The following is a 17,738-nucleotide window of genomic DNA, read 5'->3' on the forward strand; positions in this document are numbered from 1 at the left end:
AAGTGAAATTAAGAATCTGGAGACATTTTTTTCAAATGAATGAATGAACTGTCGGGGTGTATTTTACTCGTGGAAAATATTGTGCAAACCAAAGTCGCGAACCAATTATGATGTCTGTACTTCAGAAGGATAGTATAAATATTTGTACAGTAGGGTTGGGGTAAATTCCAATTAAATTCATAAATTCACTCATGGTGGAGAATTGACATTGAATTACATTGAAATGTAAAAAATCTTCAAGTTATGGAATTGGAATTAGACTGGATTTGTTAAATTTGAATGGAATTGGAATTGTAAAAACATTTAATCTTTGGAATTTAATTGTATTCAATATTTTTACATTTCCAAGTTAAAGGAATGATCACAAATAGTATAACAAATTTACTGTAGATTTTATTTGTAATAATTTTAACCTGTACTCCTATATTTCCAGTATAGCTAGGCTGTCTGAACGGTGACATGATCAGCCTGAAAGCCTGAAGGAATTTAATTTGAATTTGAATTTGTGAAATTCTTGGAATTTAAACCTAACATTGGAATTCAGAGGAATGGAATTATCTCTGAATTGAAAGACTGACCTGGAATTTGAATTAAATTAAATTGAATTTATAATACATTTGTGGAATCAACCCCAATCCTGGTGGACTGTGGTACTCATGGACTGGCAGTGAACAGTATTGAAAGCTTTATTCCTACTGTGATAACCATTGTGGTGAACTAATTAAATACTATGTATTATGAAAGCAAAGTAGCAGTCTTAGTAGCAGTCTTATATTGTAAGGGAGCTTGGTATAGTAGGTACTACAGTATACAAGCACAGTACATAGCACAATAGTGACTTCATCATAGTAGAGGACTGTGACATGGTACTCACCCAATCTCTGTGTGTATAGACATTGACCGGACGGAGGATGTGGGCTCCGTGGTCTGCCTCTGAGTACGAGGGTTGGTGTGGACCCCGTTCTCGCGGCCTTTACTCTGGGACTCAAGGGGGATGTCTGGAGACGTGTGGCTAATCTTCATGGCCGCCTCTGGAATGGGGATGATTGCCGCTATGGGGGGCGGTGATACGGGGGTCACCGGCCCCGTCACGGTCCCAGATGTCACAGGGACAATGGAACAGCGATGGGACTCAGGGCGGTCGAGGGAAGGGACGGGGGGGTCGACGGCCGTGTAGACTGACTCCCTGGCTGGGACGTAGGGTTGTAAAGGTGCCATGGGGGAATCGTGGTGCCCATGGGTGGGCTCCTTGATGCTGGGGGAGGGGCCACGCTCCCTCCATGGGATCCAGCAGAGCTTCCAGGAGACGAAGATTGAGACCCCGAACAGGGCCAGGCCACAGGCTGTCACCACCAGGGACAGCAGGCTCACTGACACATCTACAGAATGCAGGGAGGGGGGGGAAGAGGGAGAGAGGGAGGAAAGAAAGGGAGAGAGTTAGTAGGGTAATTTTACTGATATAATGAGCTGAGAGGCACAGTGAGACAAACAAAGATCAATGACACATGTACAAGACAAAGGCTTGGGAGAGAATTAATCATCACCACATCAAAAAATTCCAAGATTCAGTCGGATGTCTGTTTTGTCTTGTCCCGTCTTGTCCCGTGTAAATAATAGTTTTCCTTGTTTTTTCGTATATATTTCGTACATATTTTAATCTCACTTTCCATCTACGGACTGAATATACTCTCCTGCAACCTGGCTCACCCAATGTGGTACAGATCTGCTATTTTATACTTTAGAACCGGAACCCCCATCAGAAGATAGCTCTTTGTCGCATCCTCCACACATGCGGAGACCTCACCTGGCTTAACTGGTGCCTCCAGAGACGCAACCGCTCTCATCATCACTCAATGCCTAGCTTTACCTCCACTGTACTCACCTTCTACCGTACCCTTGTCTGTACATTATGCCCTGAATCTATTCTACCACACCCAGAAATCTGCTCCTTTTATTCTCTGTCCCCAACGCACTAGACGACCAGGTTTTATAGCCTTTAGCCATACCCTTATCCTACTCCTCCTCTGTTCCTCTGGTGATGTAGAGTTTCACCCACGCCCTATTGCACCCAGCATCACACCTATTCCCAGGGTGCTCTCATTTGTTGACTTCTGTAACTGTAAAAGCCTTGGTTTCATGCATGTGGAACATCAGAAGCCTCCGCCCTAAGTTTGTTTTATTCACTGCTTCAGCACACTCCGCCAACCCTAATGTCCTAGCCGTGTCTGAATCCTGACTTAGGAAGGTCACCAAAAATTCTGAAATTTCCATCCCCAACTATAACATTTTCCGACAAGATAGATATACCAAAGGTGGCAGAGTTGTAATCTACTGCAGCGATGGCCTGAAGAGTTCTGTCATACTATTGAGGTCTGTGCCCGCACAATTCGAGCTACTTTTAAAAATCCACCTTTCAAGAAATAAGTCTCTCACCGTTGCCACTAGTTATAGACCCCCCCTCAGCCCCCAGCTGTACCCTGGATACCATATGTGAATTGATTGCCCCCCCCATCTATCTTCAGCGCCCGTAATGTTAGGTCACCTAAACTGGAATATGCTTAACACCCCAGCCGTCCTACAATCTAAGCTAGACACCCTCAATCTCATACAAATTATCAAGGAACCTACCAGGTACAACCCTAAATCTGTAACCATGGGCACCCTCATAGATATCTTCCTGACTAACTTGCCCTCTAAATACACCTCTGCTGTCTTCAACCAGGATCTCAGCGATCAATGCCTCATTGCCTGAGTCCATAATGGGTCTGCGCTCAAGCGACCACCCCTCATCACTGGCAAACACTCCCTTAAACACTTCAGCGAACAGGCCTTTCTAATCGACTTGGCCCGGGTTTCCTGGAAGGATATTGACCTCATCCCGTCAGTAGAGGATGCCTGGTTGCTCTTTAAAAGTGCCTTCCTCACCATCTTAAATAAGCATGCCCCATTCAAAAAATGTAGAACTAAGAACAGATATAGCCCTTGGTTCACCCTAGACTTGACTGCCCTTGACTGCCCAGCACAAAAACATCCTGTGGCGTACTGCATTAGCATCAAATAGCCCCTGCGATATGTAACTTTTCAGGGAGGTCAGGAACCAATATACACAGTCAGATACGAAAGCTAAGGCTAGCTTTTTGAAAAAGAAATGTGCCTCCTGCAGCACTAATTCCAAAATGTTTTGGGACACTGTAAAGTCCATGGAGAATAAGAGCACCTCCTCCCAGCTGCCCACTCCACTGAGGCTAGGAATCACTGTCACCACCGATAAATCTATGATAGGCATTTCTCTACGGCTGGCCATGCTTTCCACCTGGCTACCCCTACCCCGGCCAACAGCTCAGCACCTCCCGCAGAAACTTGCCCGAGCTCCCCCCCCCCCCCCGCTTCTCCTTCACCAAAATCCAGACAGCTGATGTTCTGATAGAGCTGCAAAATCTGTATCCCTACAAATCAGCTGGGCTAGACAATCTGGACCCTCTCTTTCTAAAATTCTCAGCCGAGATTTTTGCAACCCCTATTACTAGCCTGTTCAACCTCTCTTTCGTATTGTCTGAGATCCCCAAAGATTGGAAAGCTGCCACGGTCATCCCCCTCTTCAAAGGGGAAGACACTCTAGACCCAAACTGTTATAGACCTACACTATATCCATCCTGCCCTGCCATTCAAAAATCTTCGAAAGACAGGTTAACAGATCACCGACCATTTCAAATCCCACCGTACCTTCTCCACTATACAATCTGGTTTCCGAGCTGGTCATGGGTGCTCCTGAGCCACGCTCAAGGTCCTAAACGATATCATAACTGCCTTCGATAAAAGACAGTACTGTGCAGCCGTCTTCATCGACCTGGCCAAGGCTTTCGACTCTGTCAATCACCGCATTCTTATCGGCAGACTCAACAGCCTTGGTTTCTCAAATGACTGCCTCGCCTGGTTCACCCACTACTTCTCAGATAGAGTTCAGTGTGTCAAATCGGAGGGCCTGTTGTCCGGACTTCTGGCAGTCTCTATGGAGGTGCCACAGGGTTCAATTCCCGGGCCTACTCTTTTCTCTGTATATTTCAATGATATCGTTCTTGCTGCTGGTGATTCTCTGATCCACCTCTATGCAGACGACACCATTCTGTATACATCCGGCCCTTCTTTGGACACAGTGTTAACAAACCTCCAAACGAGCTTCAATGCCATACAACACTCCTTCCATGGCCTCTAACTGCTTTTAAATGCTAGTAAAACTAAATGCATGCTCTTCAACCGATCACTGCCCGCAGCTGCCCGCCCGACTAGCATCACTGCTCTGGACGGTTCTGACTTAGAATGTGTGGACAACTACAAATACCTAGGTGTCTGGTTAGACTGTAAACTCTCCTTCCAGACTCACATTAAGCATTTCCAATCCAAAATTAAATCTAGAATTGTCTTCCTATTTCGCAACAAAGCTTCCTTCACTCATGCTGCCAAACATACCCTCGTAAAACTGACTATCCTACCAATCCTTGACTTCGGCGATGTCATTTACAAAATAGCCGTCAACACCCTACTCAGCAAATTGGATGTAGTCTATCACAGTGCCATCCATTTTGTTACCAAAGCCCAATATACTACCCACCATTGTGACCTGTATGCTCTCGTTGGCTGGCCCTCGCTACATATTCGTCGCCAAACACACTGGCTTCAGGTCATTTATAAGTCTATGCTAGGTAAAGCCCCGCCTTATCTCAGCTCACTGGTTACCATAGCAACACCCACCTGTGGCATGCTCTCCAGCAGGTATACTCTACGGCTGTGTAAACTGTGTAAACTGGAAACCACATATCCTGAGGCTGCATTTATTGTAACTGGGGATTTTAACAAGGCTAATCTGAAAACAAGGCTTCCTAAATTTTATCAGCATATCGAATGCGCGACCCGGGCTGGCAAATCCCTGGATCATTGTTATTCTAACTTCAGCGACGCATATAAAGCCCTCCCCCGCCCTCCTTTCGTAAAATCTGACCACGACTCCATTTTGTTGCTCCCAGCCTATAGACAGAAACTAAAACAGGAAGCGCCCGTGCTCAGGCCTGTTCAACGCTGGTCCAACCAATCGGATTCCCCGCTTCAAGATTGCTTCGATCACGTGGACTGGGATATGTTCCGCATAGTGTCGGACAATAACATTGATGAATACGCTGATTCGGTGAGCGAGTTTATTTGTCAGTGCATCGGTGATGTTGTACACACAGCGTCTATTAAAACATTCCCCAACCAGAAACCGTGGAATGATGGCAGCATTCGTGCAAAACTGAAAGTGCGTACCACTGCTTTTAATCAGGGCAAGGTGACCGGAAACATGACCAAATACAAACATTGTAGCTATTCCCTCCGCAAGGCAATCAAACAAGCTAAGCGTCAGTATAGAGACAAAGTAGAGTCGCAATTCAACGGCTCGGACACGAGAGGTATGTGGCAGGATCTACAGTCAATCACGGACTACAAAAGGAAAACCAGCCTCGTCACGAACCACGATGTCTTGCTCCCAGACAAGCTAAACAACTTCTTTGCTCGCTTTGAGGACAATACAGTGCCACTGACATGGCACTCTATCAAAACCTGCGGGCTCTCCTTCACTGCAGCCAACATGAGTAAAACATTTAAACGTGTTAACCCTCGCAAGGCTGCCTGCCCAGACGGCATCCTCAGCCACGTCCTCAGAGCATGAACAGACCAGCTCGCTGGTGTGTTTACGGACATATTCAATCAATCCTTATCCCAGTCCGCTGTTCCCACATGCTTCAAGAGGGCCACCATTGTTCCTTTTCCCAAGAAAGCAAAGGTAACTGAGCTAAATGACTATCGCCCCGTAGCACTCACTTCCGTCATCATGAAGTGCTTTGAGAGACTAGTCAAGGACCATATCACCTCCACCCGACCTGACACCCTAGACCCACTCCAATTTGCTTACCGCCCCAATAGGTCCACAGACGACGCAATGGCAATCACACTGCACACTGCCCTAACCCATCTGGACAAGAGGAATACCTATGTAAGAATGCTGTTCATCGACTACAGCTCAGCATTTAACACCATAGTACCCTCCAAACTCGTCATTAAGCTCAAGACCCTGTGTCTCGACCCCGCCCTGTGCAACTGGGTCCTGGACTTCCTGACGGGCCGCCCCCAGGTGGGGAGGGTAGGAAACAACATCTCCACCCCGCTGATCCTCAACACTGGGTCCCCACAAGGGTGCGTTCTCAGCCCTCTCCTGTACTCCCTGTTCACCCATGACTGCGTGGCCATGCACGCCTCCAACTCAATCATCAAGTTTGCAGATGGAATTAAGCGAGGAATGCCAACTGCAAGCCAGGCCTAATTTCCCAACATCAGTGCCTGACCTCACTAATGCTCTTGTGGCTGAATGAAAGCAAGTCCCCGCAGCAATGTTCAAATATCGAGTGGAAAGCCTTCCCAGAAGAGTGGAGCCTATTATAGCAGCGAAGTGGGGACCAACTCCGTATTAATGTCCATGTTTTTGGAATGAGATGTTCGACGAGCAGGTGTCCAAATACTTTTGGTCATGTAACGTATAAGTCATAGTTTGCCTGTGTGCTTCCCTAGCTGCGTGCCATTAAAGACACACCGCAAGGAACGGCCTAAGACTGATTAAATCACTGTGCACTAATTGAAAAACATGTCTTACAGGAACTTTTCTCATCCTCCCTTAAGACAAAAATAAAGAGAGAGCGTGACAAACTTAATTAGGAATTATCCTAAGTTGTTTAATTATCTCCTCTGGAGTCCCATATGAGGCCATGGTCCTGATTGTAGCACTGCTGTAATCCACTGTCTTTGACTGATAAGAATAGAGCAAGACAATGTGTTGTGGGGAAACATTCTATGGGAATCTATTGACCCATCTTGAGTTCTAAGGCCCTCGTCACGCTAAAATCATCAATATTTAGATATACCTGGCATGCAGGTGATATTTAACAGCTATTTTGGGGGATTAAAGTATGCGATGGATCCTCTGTAAGAATTTAAAATGGTGTGACGATGTCGGACATTTCTGTTAATTTCTCCTCACAGAACTCATTGTTTGCTAAATTGTTTGCCACAAACATACCAGCTTTACCTAATTCAAGATAAAACCTTATGCTTTGTAGGGTAATATAAAATAACAAACAGTAAGTATGTCTTCTTCTAATATAATTACATTTCAAATATTTAGCCTTAGTATTGGAAACTAATGTTTATGCCATAGACATATACCGTATATACAGTATAAAGGTTTGCGCTAACCAAGGCTATGTTCATAGAGAACAGAATACCTGTTTAGAGGTTTGAATGGTTTATGCCAGGTCCTTTAACGATGCCCAACGTCTCCTTCTCATCCAAGGAGAGCTGTTGGTGCAGGTAAAGGGCACGCTCCTCTGCCCAGGCGTTGCTGACGCATGCCAGATCTTATGCCTGGATAGGTATTTTACGTACCAACTAACCACATCATACAGGTAACTGCCAAAATAATGGAAACACTTCATTAAATGAAGGATACAAAGTATATTGAAAGCATGAGCTTCCACACAGGTGGGGATCCTGAGTTAATTTAGGTTTGATGAGCATAAAAATGATGTAAACCATATGCCATGGCTGTCTCAGTCACCAGATCTCAACTCAACTGGTTGAATGGCTGGTTTAATGGCTATTTTTGCCCCTTTGGCACAGGTGAGGTAGTTTACACTTGCTGAGAATCACTTGCCTCCAACCAAATTAGTTCGAATTTTGAATAATTTATCCATGCCATTTTTGGACTTTGAAGTGGTCCTGTGCAGTTGTAAATCAAACAAATACACATGTGAAATCCAATGTTTTCAATTTCAACTTATTTTTGAAGAAATTGTGAATCATTCAAGGATGCATCCTCTCCTTCATCCTCTTCTGCCTCCTTTTGAAAAATGTCAATGTAATCGAGGAGTGGAAACATGGAAACAAATGCGCTTGAATGAAATGAGATTCTCCTCCACAAGTGCGTCATTAGGCAAACTATGTATACCGTGGTACAAACACATTATGCTAGCTGTACCAGACATTTTATAGATTAAAAGTGGGGTTTTTAAAATGTGTGCATGCTTTTCTCCTCTGAGAAAAAAAACTGTTGATTCAAAGGGCGTGTGGCGGATTACAAAACTCTTCCTGGTAGGAATCCGGTAGGATATACGTAAGAATTCTCGGCTGGACGAGGCTATCGAGGAGAGGAGCAAACTCCTTCGTTCACCTATTAAGTTGGGGCTAGGGGGCAGTATTTTCACGGCCGGATGAAAAACGTACCCAATTTAAACAGGTTACTACTCTGGCCCAGAAAATAGAATATGCATATTATTAGTAGATTTGGATAGAAAACACTCTGAAGTTTCGAAAACTGTTTGAATGGTGTCTGTGAGTATAACAGAACTCATATGGCAGGCAAAAACCTGAGAAAAATTTAATCAGGAAGTGGGAGAAATTAGAAATGTAGTTTTTCTTTTGAATCCCTTGAAAACTACAGTGACATAGGATTTACGTTGCACCTCCTAACTCTTCCATTGGCTGTCAACAATCTTTAGGAACTGGTTTCATCCGTCACCTGTTACCGGGCAGAAAATTGTGGCTCAGTCAATCACTGGCAAGTCTGAGGACAGGTGTCTTATGACGCGCGTGCAGGTGACTTCGTTGTTTTCTATTTTTCTTCTGGGATGGATACCTATTGCCCGGTTGTAAAATGATCGCAATTTCACGTAAAAAATACCCTAAAGGATTGATTGTAAACATCGTTTGACGTGTTTCTACAAATGGTAATGGAACTTTGACCATTTCGTCTATGGATTTGCGTCCACGCCACATGGCATTGTAAAGTGTTCTGGATGGGTCAACAAAACGGACGTATTTGGACATAAATTATGGAATTTGCAGAACAAATGAACATTTCTTGTGGAAGTGGGTGCCCTTCCGAGTGCATTCCGCCGAAGATCAGCAAAGGTAAGAAAATATTTCAAACATATTTTTAGAGATTTGTCGATGCCGTGGTAGTAGGCTAACTGTATAGCTTAGCATTGAAGGCTAAATTCTGTACTCAGAATATTGAACAATGTGCTTTTTCCGTAAAGTTATTTTGAAATCTGACAAAGTGGTTGCATAAAGGAGTAGATTATCTCTAATTCTTTAACCTGTTGCGGCTAGGGGGCAGTATTTGCACGGCCGGATAAAAAACGTACCCGATTTAAACTGGTTTCTACTCCTGCCCAGAAACGAGAATATGCATATAATTAGTACATTTGGATAGAAAACACTCTAAAGTTTCTAAAACTGTTTGAATGGTGTCTGTGAGTATAACAGAACTCATATGGCAGGCCAAAACCTGAAAAGATTCCATACAGGAAGAGCCCTGTCTGACAATTTGTTGTCCTTCTGTTGCATCTCTATCGAAAATACAGCATCTGTGCTGTAACGTGACATTTTCTAAGGCTTCCATTGGCTCTGTAAAGCCGCCAGAAAGTGGAATGGGGTGTCTGCTGTCTCTGGGCAAAGAACAGCAGCAGAATTTGTAAGTGGTCAGCCTGGGGACAGTGAGACTGAGATGCGCATTCACGAGACTACTCCATTTTTTTTCTTTCAGCCTTTGAATGAATACAACGTTGCCCGGTTGGAATATTATCGCTATTTTACGAGAAAAATCGCATAAAAATTTATTTTAAACAGCGTTTGACATGCTTCGAAGTACGGTAATGGAATATTTTGAATTTTTTTGTCACAAAATGCGCTCGTGCGTCACCCTTCGGATAGTGACCTGAACGCACGAACAAAATGGAGCTATTTGAATATAACTATGGATTATTTGGAACCAAAACAACATTTGTTGTTGAAGTAGAAGTCTTGGGAGTGCATTCTGACGAAGAACACCAAAGGTAATCCAATTTTTCTAATAGTATTTCTGAGTTTAGTGAGCCCCAAACTTGGTGGGTGTCAAAATAGCTAGCCGGGATGGCTGAGCTATGTACTCAGAATATTGCAAAATGTGCTTTCGCCGAAAAGCTATTTTAAAATCTGACACCGCGATTGCATAAAGGAGTTCTGTATCTATGATTCTTAAAATAATTGTTATGTATTTTGTCAACGTTTACCATGAGTAATTTAGTAAATTCACCGGAAGTTTTCGGTGGGTATGCTAGTTCTGAACATCACATGCTGATGTAAAAAGCTGGTTTTTGATATAAATATAAACTTGATTGAACAAAACATGCATGTATTGTATAACATAATGTCCTAGGAGTGTCATCTGCTGAAAATCATCAAAGATTAGTGCTGAATTTAGCTGTGGTTTTGGTTTTTGTGACATATATGCTTGCTTTGAAAATGGCTGTGTGATTATTTTTGGCAGGGTACTCTCCTGACATAATCCAATGTTTTGCTTTCGCTGTAAAGCCTTTTTGAAATCGGACAATGTGGTTAGATTAACGAGAGTCTTGTCTTTAAAATGGTGTAAAATAGTCATATGTTTGAGAAATGGAAGTTATAGCATTTTTGAGGTATTTGTAATTAGCGCCACGCGATTCCACTGGCTGTTGACTAGGGTGGGACGCAAACCTCCCACCTAGTCCATAGAAGTTAAAACCTCTTTTATTTACAAATTGATATTCTCCTGTCACACCCTGATCTGTTTCACCTGTCCTTGTGATTGTCTCCACCCCCTCCATGTGTCGCGTATATGTCCCTGTGTTTCCTGTGTTTCTGTGTCAGTTTGTCTTGTTTGCTAAGTCAACCAGTGGTTTTCCTTGCTCCTATTTTTTCCCCAGTCTCTTTTGGTTCTAGTCCTCCTGGTTTCAACACTTGCCTGTTCTGACTTCGAACCCGCCTGCCTGACCACTCTACCTGTTCTGTCTTCAAGCCTGCCTATCCCCTTGCACTGTTTGAACTCGGATCTGGTTACTAAACCCCTGCCTGGTCTGACCTCGAGACTGCCCTTCATCTGGTACTGTTTTGGACTCTGTCCCGGTTTATGAACTCTCACCTGTCCCCAACCTACATTTTGCCTATCCCTTGGTTGAGCTCCTATTTATTAATCCATCTGCTTCCTGTGTCTGCATTTGGGTCTCGCCTTGTGTACTTATATTCTCCTACATATGGCAATGACTTATCGGTTTACGGGTCAGGAGGAGTCGAGGAGAGGATGGACTTATGCCCAATGGAGAATCTAACTATATCTAGGTTGGTCCTCATCCTCTACGCGGTTTACACTAAGATACTACAGGTATGTATACAGTGTGAGAAGACTTGTGAAAATGCTGCAAGTAATACTGTAAATATATTTTCATGTGACAGCTTTTACAGCATGACTTGCAATATGTTGTGTAGTTGTATGTTGATGATGCTATTGATGCGTTGCACTTTGTTGTCCCCATAACGGTCTTGTAGGAAGCAGTGGCAGTCCTATGAATGTGAAATTTGTGTCAGCGTCATCATAATTACAGAGCATCGCAGTACTGCTCACATTCAGAAAAGACAGTCACGAAGTGCCTTCTGATTCATCTTGCCGTTCGCCTCCAAAGCAATCCCAGGAAGTGAAGTGATGATGAGATATCACTCTCTGGGAATTCTTCTGAAGAGATGGAAGTGCCGCCAAAGATCTTCAAAGAGATTAATCAGTGTCATTGGGAATTCATAATTTTGGTACAGATGTCACCCCTTGAAATTGGAAGGTGTCGTGTCTTTGGCATCATTAAACTGAAGATTAATCTTTATCAAAAATGATCTGTAATTATTATTACGTGATTAAACTAACTTAATCATGTAACTGTAATAAACTAGGAAGTCGGGGCACCAAGGAAAATATTCAGATTACAAAGTTATAATTTTCCTAATATAACTTTCAGATATTTTAATTCAATTAGTCTTCTAATTAATGAATTATTCTTTACCTCACGTTAGTCTCATTCCAAACGTCGTAAATTGTTGGTTATCTGCACGAACCCAGTCTTCACTATGAGTCATCCATACATCAATTGTCTTAAAATCATTTATTTACTAAGTAAACACAGAAATGCATAACAAACAGTAGATACGGTTACAAAGAAATGATAGGGGAATGTTGTCGGTTGTTGGTCTTCGCGTTCAATGATAGCGAATTCCTAGCTGCAGACTAGTAATTAATATCAAAGACTTGTTCTTATTCTGTCGGTATCAATAGTCTAAGAGTTTAACCACGTGGGACAGTTAAAAGATTCAGCAATCTACTTTAACCTTATTTCCCTCTGTGATAGAGGTACTGGTCTGGTCTCAAACCTTGGCCCTCTCGTTATCGAGGTAAGCTGGTCTTGTGATAGAAAACCCAGGTGGGGGTTTTATTCAGAACATAGAAAAGGGCTGTCTCATGATGCCGGGTCATGTCTGGGGGCGTGCCAATGACTTAGTGACTTAGCCGGGTCACGCCTGGGGGCGTGCCAATAACTTAGTGAAACTTTAAACAGAAATACAATTCTCTCACATTAACATCATTACATAGCATCACATCATTTCACAAATAGTTTCATCTTTACTCATTCATTTTGTACAACCATTAGATGTAAGCCTCATAACGGAGACTCTTGTATAAACATGGTTATGGTAATGTGTCTGTATTGTCTCTCATGAGTTTCACAAAATTGTACCAAATGAATCAGTTCGTAGCTGGATTCTCCACCAATCTTTTATACCTTGCAAGAACCTGAATATTGTTCGGATCTCAAGTTCTGTGAGGTGGAAAAAATTCCTTTGTTCTCTCTATGAAAACTCACTCTCTCTCTCTATACTGTCTGGCCATGAGGCAGGATTCTCCTCCAGGAATTTACGACCTGAGGTCGCAGCAGCCTGGGTGTAGGAGAGACAGAGAGAGGGGGATGGTGCAGAGGGAGGAGGAGTAGTGCTCGCTGTACCCAAAGAGGACAACGTCATGACAAGGGTCAATGTAACACAATGCATGACACCTAACTAACGTACACCTTCCGAACTGCAGAGTAAATCAGCGCTCATCACTACTACACATAATGGCACACCTGTAGAGGCTGGGTATTTTGCCTAGCTATCTTTATGGGAGTAAAATGGACAGATGTTTTAGAGGCATTTACAAAACAGACCCACTCAACTGTAAATTGCTTTGCATCATACAGTATTGTACCATGTAGTTCACCATATTTTTCCATATGCTGTCCCATTCTCCAGCCCTGTTTGTCTGTTTGTTTATGAAACCCTGTGGGTTTACATCAACTGAGGCATATTCAATTATGATTTGTCTAATTAACTCCACTGGGGGAGTTATTTAAAAAAAAATATATATATATATATATATATGCTAAATGACTAAGCACAGATAGGGCTATGCAAGAGAACACTCAGGATGTTATCTTGTCTAAAACAAGGTCTGGGTTTGAGAGATACCATGTTTCTCTGGATCTCAGTGACCACATCTTAATGAAATCTTATCATAGACCTTTTACATACTGTACCTCCACAGGGGTGAAAATAGTGAAGACAGTTGTTTGGCAATCATCAGTAACAGTAAAAATGATGCACAGCTGTGGAAAGACAAAATGTGGAAAGACACTCCTGTCACCTTTGTGGCATAACCAACCAAAGACATGGTACACCAGGGGTGAGTTGTGTTTAGATCACACCGTGGCATCTGATTGGACTGTGGCTATTGAGCTCAGAGATGAGGGCGATAAACTGACATGGGCAGCCCTGTAGCCTGAGAGCTCATTGATCCAGAGGCCTAGTGGTGGTGTACTTGGCAGGTTGCCCTGGTACTGCCTGAGGAGGTAGAGATTCCTAGTATATCTGAAAAGACTCAAATGACCCCGATAGCTAACAAAAACATCCAACAGAAAGCGGGGGGGGGGGGGGGGGGGGGGAATACTGCCGATTTAAGCATTACCTTGGACCTACAGTAGTATTCCTTTGTGTTGCTCTAAGGTGCCTTACAGATTGCTTGATGTTGAATTAATGAGAGATAAGTTAAGAAGCACTAATTAGTGTGCCCCTATAGCAAACTGATATGTAATCATCTACATTGCCTACACCTCTCCTCAATAAGTAATAAGCAGCAATAGCAGTCAATATACACTGAGTTTACAAAACATTAGGAACACCTGCTCTTTCCATGATGTAGTTTGACTGACCAGGTGAAAACTATGATCCTTATTGATGTCACTTGTTAAATCCACTTCAATCGGTGTAGATGAAGGGGAATATTTTTAAGCCTTGAGACAATTGAGACATGGATTGTGTGTGTGCCATTCAGAGAGTGAATGGGCAAGACAACATATTTTTTAACTCAATATTAGGAAGGTGTTCTTAACGTTTTGTACACTCAGTGTAGATTAGCTACTGTATGTGAGTGAGCTGCTACCAACCAAAAACCTCACAGGCATATATCACAGACATTATCTATAAGTAGAGTTTGATAATACTGTGGCAACGACACCTAAACAGTGTTGAGTAGCTGGGAGTCCTGCTCTCAGTCTATCAAGTCTACAAGGTGAGCACAGCAGGGGGACATGTTGCTGGAAAACTCTCTTTTCCCAGCCACTCGCTCTATGGCCATGATCTGGCTTAAACTAGAGTAGCTTAATTTCCCCCGGGGTTGCTATTACTGAGGACTCAACATGGCATATGTTACACATATAGCCCAGAATCACATCCATGTGCACAATGGGTCTGAGTGCTTAGCAACATGCTCAGCACTACATTAATGTATAGACAGCAGGCAGATGTCTGTGAAGTTATTTTGGTAAAGGTGAGAGATCTATTGTAAGTTATATATTATTTTTCATTCTCCATATGATTTAAAATAGTAAGCTTCACTGTGGTATTAATATTGAGTATGGTGCAGACATTCATTTTGACCTGATCTGGTGTGAAGGAGTCGCTTGGCCTGTACAAACACTGAAAATGTGTTAGCCATGGTTGGTTTTTAACCCTCCACACAGAAACAGACACACACACACTCCTCTCCGTTTGGGTCACTTATTATCGTTGAATGCCAGAGACCAATGCAAAAAGACTTGTCAATCTTCCTATATCTTTTCTCCTCTCTCTTTCATCCTTATTTCTCTCTGGTTTTATTGAGGTGCCAGTCATCCAGGACAGGATGACATGGCTCAGTTGGATATGTAAATAAAACTAGGGACTGTGGACTCAAGGGAACCTGCCCCTGATCGCAGTTCAATAACCCCACCATAGACACTCCACCTGGCTGCCAATGCAGAGGGGAGAGGGGAGAATGGAGAGAGAAGGGAGAGTGCACAGAGAATAGTGCTGAAGGGAGAAAAAAATGGTGCATAGGGGAGAGGAGCAGGGATGGATAGCGCACAGAGAGTAGAAGGTAGAGGGGGTATAGGGGAGGAGAGAGGGGAGCAAGGAGCAAGGAGATGGGAGAGTGAAGAGAGATTTTGACTGAAAGGATGGGGGTGGGGTTACTGTCACATCTTGAACCATTCATCAATCAGGGGCATGTGAGAAATGCAGAAGGTTGGGTTATTAGATCATGCTCTGGTCACAATGTCACATGTTATGCCTTCCAGAAACCTCCTGTGAACCTTCTAGTAATCACCAGGGTCTGCAACAGTCTGTCATGGATCAGTGGGTAGAGTGGAACACACACACACAAACAGCTGGTGTGGGTTAGTGTGATACTGTATTACTAAGAATGCACTCCTCCCTCGTCCCCAGAAGCGCTTACTCGGCGTGCTAGGTTCCCCAAAATTCCCGCTCCACTATAAGCACTGCCTCTCTCTCTTGCTGAGGCTAGCACATCTATGCATGCACTCACCGCTCACCCTTGATGAATGGGTCAGGGATTACAAAACGAATCCACTGAGATCTTTAGTGTGGCCGAGTGTTGTATCGCATGTGCCAATGCCAAAAAAACGAGATAGCATTGGGAATCACGCGAGCTCAAGCTTCAATGAATGCGACCAAGTATTACGCAAACTCGCGCCAGTCCCCATCCCCCACTCCCAACCCCCCATCCCCCACCCCCCACTCCCAACCCCCCATCCACCTCAGAATAAAAAAAATTCACACATTAACTTTGGAGAGATAGGGTTCCATTTCTGCACAGAACTTGTTGCATGGAGATTAGGAGTGGGGGAATTATTTTATATAGGGTTTGATAAAAAACAAAAGTCAGTAGGCTATATTCAACCTTGCCTATAAATGTAGTGTGGGATATGTGTGCACCATGGATCTTGTTATATATGTCTTTATTTCTGTTATGTAGATTTCAGAGCACAGGAAAAAAATTTACATCTTTGTATAATTCAAACTGAAAAGCGCAAACGCATTGCATACACACACTGCTTTGAGGGCCGGTTAATTGGATAGGATTGACCGGTGCATTAATACCTGAGTCCGTGTAGCGTGGTCTGGCGAGGTCCCGGAAATGGTAAATGAAATCCAGACAGTTCTCATTCTGTACTTCCCCTTTAGAGCACAGATCAGACAGTAGTTCTAGTGCTTTTTGACAAATCTCGTCCTCTCTGTCGCCAGGCATTTCCCACCAGCATCCTTCTGAATGGAGGGGCTCCTATGGCACCACCACACCACCCCGCCCACCAGAGAGTCGACTAGCCCCCGCAGAATCACACTAATCCACCCGGCACAGAGTCAACTGAAGCCCCAGTAGCAGCGCACCACTCCACCCGAAGCGGAGTCACCAACACCCCGCAGCTCAGCACCACTCTGGCTGTCTGAAAAACCAACCAGGGTAGCGGAGGAGGAACAGGTAAGTATACTTGGTCAAAAAAACCTAATATTCCTTTGTTTCTTTCCAAACGTCGGGCATCCCTTTTCGAGTATGTAGTATTCAATTGTGGGGTTTTCCCCATCAAAAGTAGCCTATCGTACAATTTAGCCACAGGTTGAACGTCCGACCACTCACAGGCTATGAGGCGCCGTGCGCTGTCCACACTCAATTGGTGCTGAAAAAGTGCATGCGCTCTCTCGATGCGTGAATGACCGACGCTGCGCAGCCGGTCTTTCAATTTACCATCAACGCAATGAGCGAGCGCGATCCCGACTCTCCACGGTTCAAAGCGCTCCGCTTAGTAACGGCGCCGTCAACACTAAACCCCCAATGCTCTCTTTGCGCCGAGACCCCTGGGCTGGCATCCAAATGCACGTCAAGAGTGATGCCCAACTGGCTTTCCATAGAACTGGCCCTGAGAACGAACTAATTAGTGGTGTTGACTGTGCACATTGTTTAGTAGTAAGTGCATGTTTTCTGCTACTGCATTAATTTTTTATTGTTTTTCTCAGTTGTATTCTATGCTGTTCTGTTTATCGCTTTGGACATGTTAGAGAGAGTGCAACATAATAGTGGCCAGGTAGGATTGTTGTTCTAGCCTATTTATCTTGGGATATACAGTATGTCAATGCCATTAAGGGCTGCATGGTGAGGCTGTATAATTAAATTATAGATTTGCACAATTGATCAGTAAGCACCTCTTTTATTGTGCAGTCAATTTAATAATTTCTCAGTCCATTTCAGTGATTGACAGGCTCTGTATTAACCATGTGGAAATGTGTGTTTGTGCGTATACATGTACAGTATATATATTTGATCTATAGATCTAAAGATGGAACTATAGGGGAATTGAGGTGTATGTGTAACAGTGTAGGTTCCGTCCGTCTCTTCGCCCCAACCCGGGCTCGAACCAGGGACCCTTGCACACATCAACAACTGACACCCACCG

General features: G+C 43.7%; 1 protein-coding gene across 1 annotated transcript in view; it reads right to left on the minus strand.

Moving 5' to 3' along the window:
* Positions 1-17,196, minus strand: part of LOC115203186 (synaptotagmin-9-like) — a 39,634-nt gene extending 22,438 nt beyond the window's left edge. The window contains exons 1-2 of the mRNA XM_029767626.1: positions 16,390-17,196; positions 875-1,379 (exon numbers count right to left, since the gene is read on the minus strand). Of these exons, the coding sequence (XP_029623486.1) occupies positions 875-1,379; positions 16,390-16,537 (653 nt within the window). The 5' untranslated portion in view covers positions 16,538-17,196. The remainder of the gene's footprint in view (positions 1-874; positions 1,380-16,389) is intronic.
* Positions 17,197-17,738: the final 542 nt, after the last annotated feature.

The sequence above is a fragment of the Salmo trutta genome, chromosome 12 (assembly GCF_901001165.1).
Source record: "Salmo trutta chromosome 12, fSalTru1.1, whole genome shotgun sequence".
Classification (NCBI taxonomy): Eukaryota; Metazoa; Chordata; class Actinopteri; order Salmoniformes; family Salmonidae; genus Salmo; species Salmo trutta.